The sequence below is a fragment of the Carcharhinus amblyrhynchos genome, chromosome 12 (assembly GCF_965287045.1).
Source record: "Carcharhinus amblyrhynchos chromosome 12, sCarAmb.v2.hapA, whole genome shotgun sequence".
In the NCBI taxonomy this organism is placed as follows: domain Eukaryota; kingdom Metazoa; phylum Chordata; class Chondrichthyes; order Carcharhiniformes; family Carcharhinidae; genus Carcharhinus; species Carcharhinus amblyrhynchos.
The window spans coordinates 27661219-27677215 of NC_137335.1; the positions used below are offsets into that span (position 1 = coordinate 27661219).

Consider the following 15997-nt stretch of genomic DNA (forward strand, 5'->3'; position numbering starts at 1 on the left):
GAATCAAAAATAAAAATGCACTTTGCATGGTCAGGTATCAACAGCCAATTTTATTTGTCTTAAACCAGAACTTTCTTTGTACTGTCAGAATGAATGTGCAATGACACCATAAAGCTAAGTATGTGAGAGAGAGAGAGAGACACCGGGGGCTGAATCCAGTTCTGGGTTTCCATCATTTGAAACGACGGTAACCAAATCGAAACAACGCGTCGAGATTAGAGATTATTTTTTAGAGCATGTTTTTGCACCGAGGCGTTTTCATATAGTGGCATTCAATAATACTTATTTTTAAAAAAACGCTGCTCAGATAGCACGTGGGACCAAAGCAATGTAAAATGGGAAAATCTATCATTTAAATCGTATTTCTAACGCAGCATCCCGATTCCCGGATGTTTTAAAACGAAAAAAGGCTAAGGTTTGAAAGAGGCGCAATCTCAAAAAGTCGGCCAAAGCTAGATTTCAAATGTTGACCCATGGTGAGGGCAAGGAATGCGCTTAATTATTAGTTCAATTTGCCACATGCTGCGGATATGGGATTCCTCCGGTATCTCAGCATCAATCGATAGTAACTATCTTACGGACCATTTGAACGCTGGGTGTTACACAGAATGGCGAGAGCCAGTTCAAAGCTCTTCTGTGGACTTCTGAATCCGACTCAGTAAAAACCCGGCGCATTCGTCCAATTTACTGGTAAATCTACGCAACACATACATCTAGCGAGTTCCCTTAAGTGTGTGTGTGTTTTTGTTTGAATAAGTTGCGAAATCAGATGCTCCAAATATCTGGTGTGCTTACTGGGGTTTGCGAGGGGAGCTGTCAGCTAACTTTTGTTACCGTTTGGAAATGCAGCAAGGGAGAGAGGCTAAATGAAGGGATCTTTCAGTGAGTTGACTTGTACAGTGATTGGTGCAAACTAGAGTCATCTAAAGCGAACCAGTTTCTGGAAAGCCTGCTTGAAGTCTTCATTGGACATGGTGTATATGATGGGGTTGATGAGTGAATTGAGATAGCCCAGCCAGTTAAAGAAGTCAAAGATGGCATGGTGAAACCAGCACGCTTCCTTACAGATGGGTAACACCAGGGTGATGATGAAGAAAGGCAGCCAACACACGATGAAAGCTCCTAAGATTATCCCTAACGTTTTGGTCGCCTTCCTCTCCCTGGCGGCTGAGATCCGCTTCCTCTCCAGCAGAGCATCCGACACTTTGACCTTGATGTGGTTGAAGTGGACAGGGGAGCCCGTCTCGCTGGAAGCCTCGTTGGCCCGAGAGTTCACCGAGGAGACGGAGGCTGAGCCGGGGGAATCGGTGACCAGCTGAGCCTTGGTCAGCCTCTTGCCCGTCCTCTTGGGGGACTGCTTGAGGATCCTGGATCTGGCCTCCACGTAGATCCGTCCGTACAGAGCGATGAGCAGCAGGGTGGGGATGTAAAAGGCTCCGAAAGTTGAGTAAATGGTGTAGAAGATCTGGTCGGTGTTGACTGTGCAATGCATAAGTTCACCCGCTTTTGCCTGTCTCCAGAATAGAGGTGGGATGGAGATACAGATGGAGATCACCCACACTGTGACTATCATCCCAGCCGCTCTCTCGGGGGTCCGCTTGATCGAGTACTCCACCGCATCTGTGATAGCCCAGTACCTGTCCAAAGCGATCACACACAGATGCAGGATGGAGGCGGTGCAACAGGTAATGTCTGAGGACAGCCAAATATCACAGACAATCTGCCCTAGACTCCAGGTGCCGGTGACAGTGTACACAATGCTGATGGGCATTACTAATATAGAGACCAGCAGGTCAGTCACTGCCAGGGAGGCGATCAGGATGTTGGCCGGAGTATGCAGCTTCCTGGTCTGGTAGATAGTGGCGATTACAAAGCCGTTGGACAGGACAGTGGCCAGGGTGAGGAGGCACAGGAGAACCGAGACTGAGATGCCCAGCGCTGTGATGCCACCAGCCCCACCAGGAGGGTCCAACTTCGTGCTGCAGTTCAGATGCCTGGAATTGGTTTGCAAGTCAACACCATTGGCTTCCACACAAGATTGGTTCATCGTTGCCCCTAGCTGGAAATCACAAAATCGTTGAGGACAATGAACGGTGTCTCCCGGCATGGATTCGCACCCACATTACTGCCCCAACACGCCGCCAGAGTTGGACTGAAATTGCGGGCATTTATTGGCCACAGAAGGACAGAGTCTACATCAGACTGACTGGATGAAGTAAGTGCCTGTGTCCAGAAGCTTATTTGGAAGAAGTTTAAAGCGGCTTCGCACGCAGAGGTCTGCTGCAGTAGAGCTGTACAGCTTGAACATGACTGTTTTACTATGTCAACTTCTGCATGCTCCAATCAGTCATTGCTGCTTCAGTCACTTCCATCTCGCTTCAGAAAAATTGCTCCGACTGACTTTTCACATTGCTCAAGACAGGGATTTTTTTTTAAATATACAACCTAAATAAAGCTCGTTTGCCACTTTCGGGTGAATATATTTTATCTGTCATTTTCATCTCAGACGATGACGAAATCCAGAGTCTGTTAAACTCAGTTTCATTATTTTATATATAATACCAATTTGCGTAGATTTCCACACGCCAGATATTTCCTTGGGATTTCTCGCAGTGTTTTCCCCCGAACTGCTTCAGATTCGTCCACGGTTGTGTTTGGGGCTGGAGTATAACGGTGTTTATTTAGTGCCTCTTGTAGGAATCGTGTCTGCTCCGCACTCTTTCCGAGTTTTATAGCGTCCCTCCCACACTGTTGGGGAGTCTGAACAAACTGAAACAGCCTCTCTCCGCTTCCAGTCCTATCGCACACCAAAGCGCCTCCTCTGGGTCATAGTGCTCCTTGTTCTGTCCACAGCAGCTTTCTCAGGCAGATTCTTTGGGGGAAAGGACTGTCAGAAAGGCTGCACTGGTTGACGTACATAGGCTGTAGGGAGGATTCTGATGAAAGGATGTTCTCGACACTCGACTGGCGATTTCTTTTGCATCTTTTTAACCATCTCCACTTTTAGTCGATCATTATCTACTAAGGTGTTCCCCGACTACCTGGAGGCAGCCAAAGTGGGAAAGGTAGCTGGAACGCCATTCCGGGCGAATATATATTGTGAGATGTCAATGCAATGTTTCACAGAGAGGAATGTCATACACTGGTCCCTTCAAAAGCACAGTGTGAGAATCATTAATATTAAAACAAAATCTAAGGGCCCCAGGACAAAGTAGAAAATGATCACATCCGAATTTGTCCTGTAGTAAGTTCCTTAATAATTTACATTTAAACTGCTTGTATCAACACTTTCTACTTCTCGTTATTTTGATTTTAGGGTTTTCTCCCGCACCCCCCCCCCCCCCACCCCCCGCCAAATCATGCTCGGCCACTTGCTTTTTACCTTCAACTGTGAAGCGATACAAGTTGCAGAATTGGCACATTGAGTCTGGCCGGGAGATGTCCACGTTACTCAATCGGCATCAACCATTCACGCCATACATCCCCCTCAATCTCTTACACTCTGCCTGCTTTATAGTCCAGCAGTTGTCTGCGCTCCAGGAATGTTTTACAATCGGCTGGCATGAATAACTGAACTATTTCGCAAACACCAAGCTTCATATTTTTGCTGCAAATCAGCAATCATAAAAGAAACATCAAATTGATCAAAGCTTGCCTCGCAAAGTAAATAAATCTACAGATAATCCATGGCATTATTCGCGAGTGAATATAATTCACAATGCCACATCGGAATCTCAGAAATTATGAAAGGATCGTAATGCGGTTACAGTTTACCGATTTCCAATATGTTGTTTCGAAACTTCCTTTTTAAAAACCTGTTTGTTTTCTGTTATTCAATTACTTTTTATTTAGACTTTATTTCGCATTAAAACGCGCAATCTACAATGCTGAAATTTGTATTTATCTAATAAACTGCCTCCCTCGGTAATGTGTTGGTCGCAGACTTAGTTCATAAGCCTGACACAATCAAAGGTTAACTATTAACTTGCTCATCCGAGACGAGGCGTCAATAGAGGCACTGTGAATTTATAAACTCCAGTACTCCATAAAGGAGGTGCACCTATGAGTATTCAACAGATACATTAAAAACAACAAACGCAACACTAATATGTTGGCGAAAATGGAATGACAATTTTCTAAGAGACAGCAACAAACATTCGGCTCTCCTAATAATGAGACTCAAATGTATTCTTCTATTGAGCTACGCTTGGGAGTGAGAAGCCGAGAGAGTCGGAAGCTAAGCAGGCAGCGAAATTTGCGCCGGCTTTGTTCTGAAACTCGCCCAAGATTTCCTGACAGCGGGAATATTAACCCGTCTGCATATGTATCCTAACCCGCAACAATGTTGTTTACTCATCACTCCTGAGCTTGCCTTGGCTTCCATTTCCGCCAATGCCTCAACTGCAAAGCATTTCTCCTTGTGTTCAAATCCTTCCATAGCCGCACACCTTCCTCACCTCTTCAACCTGCTCCAGCCTTGCAAAGCAATGTGTTCCGCTTTCAAAGCTGCGAAGATTAGTGATAGGTCAGGAGACTGGAGGATAGAAACCAGCAAAGGATGACTAATAAAAAATAAAGATGGAGAAATTAGAATGTGACAATAAACTGATAAGAAATATTAAATAAAGAGAGTAAGAGTTTTGCCAGCATATTTAAAGGAAGAGAATAGCTTAAATAAACATTTGTCTGGCGGGGGGCGGGGGGGGGGGGAAGCTGGGGAAATCATAATGGAGGTTAAGAAAAGGGCAGAGTTTTTTATCAAGTATTTTGTATGTGTTTCCACGACAGAAAATCCCTAGTAGAAAATCAAGGGGGTGAGGGAAGGAGAAATATAAAAGATCCACAATCACTAGAGAACAAAATCCAACAAGAGCTAATGGAATTAAATGCTCACTAGTCCTCTAGACCCCTTGGTCTGCATCAAAAGAAATGCCCACAGTGATAGTGTTTGTATTGCTTGTAATCATCCAAAAAGCCCTGAGTTCTGAAAACATCATTTGAGAATCATAACACAATCATGCAGAGATCGCATGGTTTTATGTGAGGGAAATTATGTTTGACACATTTATTAGAGTTCCTGGAGGATACGACAAGCAAGGTGGATAAAGGGGGACTAGTAGATGTACAGCAATTGGATTTCCTTTCTGATATGGCAAGATCAGTTCAGTCATAGAACATAGAATCCCTACAGTGCAAAGGAGGCCATTCAGCCCATTGAGTTGCACTGACAACAATATCACCCAGGCCCTATCCCTATAACCCCACATATTTACCCCACTAATCCCTCTAATCTATGCATCCCAGGACACTAAGGGGCAATTTTGCATGGCCAATCAACCTAACCCACACATCTTTGACTGTGGGAGAAAACCGGAACACTTGGAGGAAACCCATGCAGACATGAGGAGAATGTGCAAACTTCACACAGAAAGTGACCTAAGCCAGGAGTCAAACCCAGGTCCCTGGAGTTGTGAGGCAGCAGTGCTAACCATTGTGCCACATGCCACGCAATCATGACTTTATAGAATGGCAAAGCAGGCTTGAGGGGCTGAGTGGCCTACTCTTGCCCCTAATTTGTATATTCTCATGGAAAGCATTCAGTATCATGGAGTAATATGTTAGCATGGATAGAGGATATCAGGAAACAGAGAATCAGGAGAAATGGAGAAACTACAACTATAGCAGAAATCAGTGATGGGACCTAAACTGTTTACAATTTATTTTGATGAGTTGGATGAAGGAACAGGGTGTGTTGTAGCCAACAACACAAAGATTGATGAGAAAGCAACTCATCAGGAGGATGCAAAGGGTCAGAGTTTCCTGGGTCAGGAAGACTTCACGGATCTTTACAAATGTACCCCTATTTCTGACAAATCCAATTTTGTCTGCAGAAGAAAGGGGGAGGGATATGATTCACACAGGAGGAAAACCAGAACTCAATCGGGTCATCTGAAGTTAGTATTGAGTTCAAATAGACCTCATTTTGGCTGGGCCAATGGCCTTGGCCTGCAGAATGGAAGCCGCAAATTGATGGAATAAACTGAAACATTCTTGAAGGGTGGGTACAGTTTGTATAACTATCATGACCAGAAGTTTTTAAATTCCTTGCTTTTGAAATTTTGCAGTTATCAGTGAGAGTTTCAGAAAAACCCTCTACTGGATGTCTTTGCTTCACAGGTATAATAGAGAAGAAAAAAGCAGCTGGTCCTACAGTTCCAATAGAACTCATTGTTGACATTTCCCCAAGGGCTATCTTAATATCATTATGAAAACTTGCTTGAGTTTCAAAAGCCACAATAATCTCAACAGGGATTTCTAAGTTCACGGTTTGACTGGCAGTTTAAGGAGACTATGGAAGAATTAGTTACCTTTGATATGGGGTCAGAATAGAAGTTTGTTTTATAGGAGATTAACTATTTGAAGACATTTAAAAGCTTTGAATGGATTTTGTTAAGGAGAGTTATTTTCACTACCACTTTGTAGGACTGAGAACTGCACTAGATTGTTGCAAGTTTACTTTTAATTTCCATATGAGACCTCCTCTTGGTAAATACTAGGTGATTGGCTACGAAAGTGGCATGAAGGGTATCAGGGGCTGTGGGAAGTGGATGGGGGACATAAGCAGCATTGAGCCATGGAGGTTCGCAGGGGTCATGAATTGGCATGGATGGTCTGATAAGTGGCAAGAGGGTGAGAGCATGAGGATGTGTGGGATGAGAACTAGAGTAACTTCTAAAACAACTGGAAACTAATCCTAGAGATGGGGGGCAGGCCTACCAACATGCCACCATGGCTGCCATCGGCTTTGTGGACATCTTTTCTCTGCTTCCAGGGTTGGTGGACCCAATTCTACCTCATGCCCATTCCCAGGAGTAAAATCATGCATACTATCATATTTTTACCAAGACATGTTCAGCAAGACTTGAGCTATCCATTTTAGTAGCCAAAATCTAGCCTAAAAAATCTGCAAAGTGATATAAAAGGTTAAATAAATAGGCAAATGCTTAGCAAGTGGTGTATAATATGGGAAAATGGGAGGTTACCCATTTTGGTAGGAAGAATAGAAAAGCAGAATATTATTTACATGGAGAGACACTACAGAATATTGCAGGATAGAAGGAACTCAATCCTATTAAGTCCCATGTACTCATCCAGAAGTCTCTTAAAAGACCCTACTGAATTTGCCTCCACCACCACCGACGGCAGCCGATTCCACTCACCCACCACCCTCTGAATGAAAAACTTACCCTTGACATCTCCTCTGTACCTACTCCCCAGCACCTTCAACCTGTGTCCTCTTGTGGCAACCATTTCAGCCCTGGGGAAAAGCCTCTGAGAGTCCACCTGATCAATACCTCTCATCATCTTATACACCTCTATCAGGTCCCCTCTCATTCTTTGTCTCTCTGAGGAGAAAAGATCGAGCTCTCGCAACCTATCCATATAAGGCATGCCACCCAAGCCAGGTAACATCCTTGTAAATCTCCTCTGTACCCTTTCAATGGCTTCCACATCCTTCCTGTAATGAGGCGACCAGAACTGAGGACAGTACTCCAAGTGGAGTCTGACCAGGCTCTTATACAGATGCAGCATTATCTCCCGACTCCTAAACTCGATTCTTCAATTGATGAAGGCCAGTACACCATACACCTTCTTAACCACAGCCTCTACCTGTGAAGCCGATTTGAGAGTCCTATGAAGCCGGACCCCAAGATCCTTCTGATCTTCCACACTGCTAAGAGTCTTACCCTTAATATCATATTCCTTCATCCCATTTGACCTGCCAAAATGTACCACTACACATTTATCCGGGTTGAAGTCCATCTGCCACTTCTCTGCCCAGCCTTGCAACTTAAATATGTCATGCTGCAACTTCTGACATCCCTCCACACTATCCACAACACCTCCGACCTTCGTGACATCAGCAAACTTACCAACCCACTCCTTCACTTCCTCATCCAGGACATTTATAAAAATCACAAACAGCAAGGGTCCCAGAACAGATCCCTGGGGCACTCCACTGGTGACCGACCTCCATGCAGATAAAGACCCATCTACAACCATTCTCTGCCTTCTGCGGGCAAGCCAGTTCTGGATCCACAAAGCAATGTCCCCTTGGATCCCATGCCCCCTCACTTTCTCAATAAGCCTTGCATGGGCGACCTTATCGAACACCTTGCTGAAGTCCATATAAACCACATCCACCTCATGAATACATGAATCATAAAAAGTTAGTATGCAGGTACAGCAAGTAATTAGGAAGGCAAATTGAATATTGGCATTTATTGCAAGGGGGATTGAGTATAAAAGTGGGGAAATTGTGCTACAGCTGTACAGGGCATTGGCATGACCACACCTGTAGTGTTGCATACAGTTTTGGATCCCTTAATTAAGAATAATATACTTCAATTGGAAACAGTTCAGGGAAATTTCACAAAGTTGATGCTTGGGATGAAGGGTTTATCTCATGAGGATAGGATGAGCTGTACTCATTGAAGTTTAGAAGAATGAGAGGTGATAAGAACATAAGAACATAAGAACATAAGAAATAGGAGCAGGAGTAGGCCATCTACTGAAACTTGTAAAACTTTGAGTGGGCTTGACAGGGGAGATGCTGAGAGTTTCTCCCTCATTGGAAAATCTAGAACTCAGAATGTTGTTTCCAAATAGTGGGTTTCCCATTTAAGAAAGAAATGAGAAGGGATTTCTTCACTCAGAGAGTCAATAACCTTTGGAATTCTCTACTGCAAAGAGCAGTGTAGGTAGGTCATTGACATTATTCAGGGTTTAGATTTACACAGGTTTTTCATCTACAATGGAATTGGTGATATGGGGGATGGGCAGGAAAGTGTAGTTGAGGCCACAATCAGATTATTGGGTTTTGATACAGGCTTGATGGGCAAAATGTTCTACTCCTGCTCCTATTCTTTACGATCTGACCTATTGTGCAATCTCCACTTATTTCATTTCATCATTGGCTATCCTGCCTTCAACAAATTCTAAACTTTGGAACTCCATCCCTGAACCGTTCGACATTTCTCCTTAATCCTGTAAGTATCTGCTCAAAACCTTTCTGTTATCAAGGATTTAGCCACATGACCTAATATCTCCTTATGAGGCTTGATGTAAATTTTTGGCAAATTTCTATCCCAATATGGCAAATAACAGGAAGAGCACAGTGGCACAGTGGTTAGCACTGCTGCCTCACAGAACCAGGGATCTGGGTTTAATTCCTGGCTTGGGTCACTGTCTGAGTGGAGTTTGCACATTTGACCAGTGTCTGCATGGGGATCCTCTGGTTTCCTCCCACAGTCCAAAGATGTGCGGATTAGTGAATTGACCGTGCTAAATTTCCTTTTAGTGTCAGAGTGTCTAGCTAGGTAAATGCATGGGATTATGGGGATAGAGCCTGGGTGAGATTGTGGTCGGTGCAGACTCAATGGACCAGATGGCCTCCTCTGCACTGTAGTATTCTATGATTCTATGAAAATTAGAAGTCACAATTTCAAACCTTTGAGTCCCCTTGAAGAAGCCATGCTGGACATGATAGGACAGAAGGAGAAAGTGTGGAGCCAAAGCTAGAGACCTCCTCTATGTTTTGCTTAAAGTCGATTGAGTTCAGTGAATTCACGCTTTAATTGGTCATCCCTAGGATATCCCATGTACAGCAATTCCCCAGTCTCGATTAATGTTTCTGCTGTGATATTTTCTCAATTGCAACGTATGTGCAGCTTTGACATAGAATCATAAAATCCCTACAGTGCAGAAGGAGGCCATTTGGCCCACCTAGCCTGCACCAATTCTCCAACAGAATATGTTACCCAGGCCCTCTCCCCCATCCTATCCACATTACCCCACACATTATCCATGATTAATCCATCTAACCTACACACATTTGGACACTGAGGAGCAATTTTACTCTGACTAAACTTTGGACTTTGGGAGGAAACCGGAGCACCCAGAGAAAACCCATGCAGACATGGGGAGAATGTGCAAACTCCACACTGATGGTCCACTCAAGGCTGGAATCAAACCCAGGTCCTTGGCGCTATGAGGCAGCAATGCTAACCACCGTGTCACTGTGTTGCCCTCTGCTTGGCTGTCTTCAGTTTGAAGGTTGCACAACGTGAAGTAGCTGATAACAATCTTGCAGAGGTTTCATGACAAACTGCTCCATGTTCTATTCAGCCATGTAAAATGCTATTTCTAGGTGTCTATATTCGGCTCCAAAATGCTCCTGGTAGCTGCATGGGCTCTATTGTCTTTAGGCAGGATTGAAAAAGGCAGTTTTGGATTCACAGAAATCTTTGTATTCTTTCTGCTCCTTCATATAAACCTATTCTTTCTATTACCAAGGAAATACTATTACAGCTTTTTCCATTTTTGTAGGTTATGTCATTGGACGGCCACATGGGAACTATAAATGAACCTCTCCACTTTAGGAATGCTGTATTGCAGCAGAATTGGACGGCTTTATCAGGCTGGTATTGCTGTTCATTACAAAAATAAAAAAAGCCCTTGCTGAAGAACTTAGAGTTATTTGTCTGATGCATCCACGGAAGAAAATGGACTAATACTTCAGAATTCCCTTGCAGCAGCCTAGGAGAAGCAGGAAGCAAAATTAATAATGATAGCAACGACTATTGACAGCACTATTTCAAAGCTCAAATTTGGCTGCAGGTATTCTTGAAGCAGATGACAAGTTTGTATAAAGGCTTTAACCTGAGCCTGTCAAAGAATTTCTCTTCCATCATTTATGACTCTTGTTCAGTAGTACAACAGTGGGCATTACAGCTCCATTGCCATCTGACATTTATAGCATCCCACTTTGGCAGAAATTCTGTAGAAAGTATCATTGAATTGTTACCTTCTAGGTTGGTATTGCATGATGGGGGAGACAAATATAGTGGATATTTAAAGAATCCCTTCAAACAAGCAATAAACTTGGTTGCCTTTAATGTCCATTTGATGTGCTTGAACTTTGAGCTGGTTGGGAAAGTGGGAATTTCATAGACTGGCTCTGTATTGTCTGATTTAGATAACACTTAGCTGCCTTTGTGTGTTTGATGCACTAAAATGTACTGTTGGTATAGCACAAGGTCAACAAACTTGAATGAAGTATGGGGGAATCTCACAATGCTCTGGGCCTTGCTTGCCAGTATTCTCTAGAGGCACCAAGACTAAAATAGAATTACAAGCATTTTCTCTAATCGGGTCGCAATGGATGGCAAAATGGAACAAGATAAATTTCATCAATAAAGATCATTATTTCACTTTGTAGTAAGGCATCATCATAGTTTGTTTTCATAGCACTCAGTAAATATGTGAAATAATTAACTATTTTGGATTTTAAAAAAATGCATATCATAGTCATTTAAATGAGATGTTTTAATATAGCGAAAAATATTTATAGATTGTGATGGTTACTCTCAACCTTTCTTCAGATTTTAGTCACTCTTCAAGATTATTCAACACAGCTATTACTGATCTAGTTCAAATTTTCAACCTTTTCACATTATCAATTTCCTTAAATAATATTCAAGGATAATATCCTAAAATCACCTTTGAGTACTTATCTAAGAACTCATCGGCAATTTCAATTCAGAAAGTAAAGCAAAGTAAAATGGAAATGCCAAAGACAATTTCCGGACTCCTTGGCTGTTCCTTTGATCAAGGCAACCATCTTCAATTTCAAACAGTTCTTTCTTTGGAGTTGGGTGGATGCTGGGAGCCAGGGTATGTGAATAAATAGTGTGATTCAACACTTTAACTCCCAAAATACATGAAAGATGGAGGTTAGATTTTGACATTACATTTTGAGATTTGACTTTTCATTGGAAAATAATTATTATTGAATATTCTTGGACATTGTCCTTAATTCACTTTGCAGAGCACATAATTGGTAACTCAGTGGTTAATTTTACCAGTGAAAGATGACTACTTCACTTTGTAGTAAGGCATCACCATAGTTTATTTTCATAGCACTCAGTAAATATGTGTAAAGTATGTAAAGTCCAAAGATGTGCAGGTTAGGTTAATTGGCCATGCTAGATTGCCCCTTAGTGTCAGGGGGATTACCAAGGGATACATGGAGTTATGGGTATAGGGCGTGGGTGGGATTGTTGTCATTGTAGACTCAATGGGCCAAATGGCCGCCTTCTGCACTGCAGGGATCCTATGATATTTGATTTATTTCTGAATCTGTATTCCATAGCAAAGTGAAGGTGATTACATGGCTGGGATTTAATTTGGAGGCAGTGACCCCACTCCATGGAAGCCCTCCCTCCCTCCCTCAGTGAAAAGGTTCCTCACCACTGATCTGAAAGAATATGATTCAGGCAATTAGTTGCCTGAAATGATGGCTTCTGCCCCCTTAAGACAGGATACCTCACCTCTAAGAACTGCAGGCTAATCAGAGGACCAGCAGCAACTCAGTGCCAGCATTGCCACCAGGCATGGTGGTCACTGCTAGGACTGCAGCAGTCCCAGACCCAACAAGCATCATGGAGGCCTGAAGTAAAGGTAAGAGCGACGTGGATTGCCAGGACCAATCAGAGCAAAGCCCAATGTGGTGAGTGTCTACCCACCAAAAGTAAAATACTAGCGTCTGCAGGAAGGGGTCCTTGAATGGCCATTAATTGAGGGATGAATATCCCATCACCTTCCCTCTGTCATGGCTTTTTACCAGAGGTGGGAAAGGTGGAGAATGACTGCCGAAACAAGTGGCTAATTAAGGGCCTCTTCCAGCATTTTATCAACGACCAATTGGCTCTCACTGCATAGGGACTCTGTCGGATGAAACCTGGTGACTTCCTTGTGATGTTAGCAGTGGATGGGCTCCAAATTAGATAATTTGTGGCCCATGATGGGGTCTCCTAGCAGCAAAGACCACCCCCTAGCAATGCTCCTGCCCTCACTAATCCACATACAGTGGCTTAGCTGAGCTATTGACCGCCAACTTGCCATCAGCTCCTGGAGGCAGGTTTTCATCTTTTAAAAGGATGGGAGGCTCAACCACAACTAATTAGTTGCCAACAGTCAAAACACACAGCCAGGGTTCCCATAGCCCACATAGGCAAGGCTACCCATTCAGCTTGCAGGCCCTAATAACATCACAGCCAATGTGTGTCCAGCCCAAACTATAAGATGTCCTTCTCTTTGAGGTAACACACCACTGTTCCTCAGAGGCAGATTGGATCTTGACTTTTCATATAGAGCACAATCAATTCTACAGGGGATGTGCTCATTATATATAATGAGTTATATATTATATATATTATATCATTATATGTTATATATAATGAGTTCCTAATGTGTTACTTGCTGCTGCAACCAAAAGAAATTGCAGCAGTACTGTTGCACTACCTGAGGCAGAACTGCAGGGCTGAAGGGGCCACAGTGCACTGGGATCTGAGATATATTTTACTACTGCTCCTTACAAGATGTGCACCTTTCTTCCCACAACTCATTATGGGGGCACCTTTTGCCTAACAGATTATCTCCAACCCCCTCTCAGATCCTATTGCACTGTGGCCCCTTCAGCTTTGCTGTAACTGCCTCTGGCAAGCAGCAATATTACTGCAATTTCCCTTGATTGCAGCAGCAGGTAACACATCAGGAACATGACCTACATACATAATGAGCAAATCCTCTGGAGAAATAGGTTGGCTTACTAGATTCTATCTCTTTAGTGTAAGTGGATGGGGATGTGGTGGGTAGTAACTGGCCCAGCATTGTCCGAACAAAAGGTAACTGTAGATCTCAGGTGGAAATTTCAACCATAAACTCATAACTTTTCACTTGTTATATTGGTGCCAATTGTCGCCCAGTTATGTTTGACCCTGAGTTAAAGCGGCTGATTTTTTGTGTTGGAGATGTTGGAGGACAGGGGAGCTTGCACAGAAAGGAACTGTATAGAGTTTATTTTATCTTCTCATTGTTCATTATCTAATGTCTGTTTTCAAATACTTCTGATGTTCTATGTAGGTTCAGTTATCAACATTTTACAGATAAACACTCCATTTTTCACAAATGAAGGTACTTCCATGTGTATATGTGGTGCAGACTAACAGAGCTGTCAAATTTATAACATGAAGGCAGAAATTATATTGAGTGATAAGAACACTGCTCACCACCACCTTCTCAAAAGCAATTAGGGATGGGCAATAAATGTTGGCCTAGCCACCGACATCCACATCATGTGAACGGATAAGTCAAAAGAAAAGTATCATTTTCAAATTACATTTCGTTTTCTGATGGCCAACTAAATGCAAACATATTATCAGAATCTGGGAAATGTTTGAACTCTGGGTATGCCAGAAGGATTCTGTGCTTTAATTGAAGATCATGTGTACCTCCTCACCTGATTGATTGGGACATGGGGACAAATTATTACAATTCACTTAGTTGTTACAGTGAAGATTGTGTCAACAAGATACGCACAGAATTCACATAATTAGCAGCTTAACTGAACCCATTTGTGACTTGTGTGAGTAATGTTGTCCCAGTTGGGACTTACATGAAAACTGCTAATCCGGTTGGGACTCCTGTGCCTAGAAGGAGAAACCTCGGAAGCATAACCCCGGAAGATGCAACCACAGTGGGCGAAATCCCAAAAGGCAAAACCCCAGAAGTGAAAATCCCAGAAGGTGTAGCCTCGAAAGGAGATTAACTTATAATCAGCTCTGTTTTCATTGGAAGGGAGAGTGTTTACTGCTGTTTTAAGGCATGTATATTTGTTGTTTACATTATGTTTATATCACCTTATTATTTTAATAATTTAGCATTGTGAAAATATAGTGCATTTGGATTGTAACTGATGATGCATTTAGATTGTAATCGATGATGCATTTGGATTGTAATGTATTTGGATCAACTGTTTAAATAAAACGAACGTTAGGAAAAAAAATTGGAGCCATAGGTAAGAAAGAAAACAAATTGATGACACAGATGGTAAACTAATCACATATATCCCGTTGGCTGGTTGAATGAATTGTATTTTCCTATTAAAACCGCACACATATGTTACATTTTTCAATTGAGAATCGGTTAGATATACAGCAAGCAAGTCTATTAGAACACTTTTGATAAAATGTCAAACACCTTTCCTTGATTAGCTTCTGGGCTTAATTGAACCAGTCCCTAAAGATTTTGTTACTGAACTTCCTAAGCATTCTGTCCATATCATATAGAAAATACATTTCTTCCATTCCTGCTGAATATTTTTAAAGAAAATAATCTGTCAATCCTAATGTTGCATTGCTTGTAATAGAACAATTAATAACACATTTTCAAAACAGTTTCTAGTGCACATCTGTACTGTCACAGCTCTCAAAGGAGTCACATCTCAAAGGTTTCTCAGAGGAAATAAATTGTGATTAACTGTTATCTGTCAAATTAACCTTACAGATTGTCAAACAGCTCATTGACTGACTGCACCAATCAAAAAGCAACCATTGTTCATTAGACAAGTAAGAAAAGCTAGAAATCAAAAACAGGCTACCACCTGCAACAGTGAAGTGATATTTTCCCCCAAGCTATCATTTACGAACCATTAAAACTTTCAGAACAAACCAATCAAATTGCTGAAATATTTTTGCAACAATTTGTTTGTCAGCTATCTTGTGCCATTAGCTGAGATTAAAACCCTAAACTTCAGACATGAAGCTACCCAATAAGGTGTGTTCTTGAAAAATTGCCCTCTTTCAAGAATCCAGAATAATTTTGTTGGTGTCATACTAATTCTGGCACCTTTTGGCCCATTTTACATTTAAAGGCTTCCATCTTCTTCTCTGCATCACAACTTACCCATTCTAACCTACAGCTTCTGCATTTTGCTTACATCCTACCACAACCGATTCTAGTATGTTCTCTACAGCATCTCCACTGTGCCAACAATTGGCAACCATACTATATTCATAGATGGGGACTGAAAGCAACTCTTCATATTTTATAATGTATTCTAAATCATTACATCAGCTGTATTATTTTAGCTCTG

The 15997-nt window shown here is 42.2% G+C and overlaps 1 protein-coding gene across 1 annotated transcript; it reads right to left on the reverse strand.

Annotated features, from left to right (window-relative positions):
- Positions 1-263: 263 nt before the first annotated feature.
- LOC145350570 (5-hydroxytryptamine receptor 1B-like) lies at positions 264-2749 on the reverse strand. The gene has a single exon (XM_080199769.1). The coding sequence runs from the start codon at positions 2105-2107 to the stop codon at positions 920-922; it is 1188 nt and encodes a 395-aa protein (XP_080055895.1). The 5' UTR covers positions 2108-2749; the 3' UTR covers positions 264-919.
- Positions 2750-15997: the final 13248 nt, after the last annotated feature.

Excerpts from the sequence above, each read along its gene's own strand:
- LOC145350570 (XM_080199769.1), bottom strand. The coding sequence starts at position 2,107 with ATGCCGGGAGACACCGTTCATTGTCCTCAACGATTTTGTGATTTCCAG.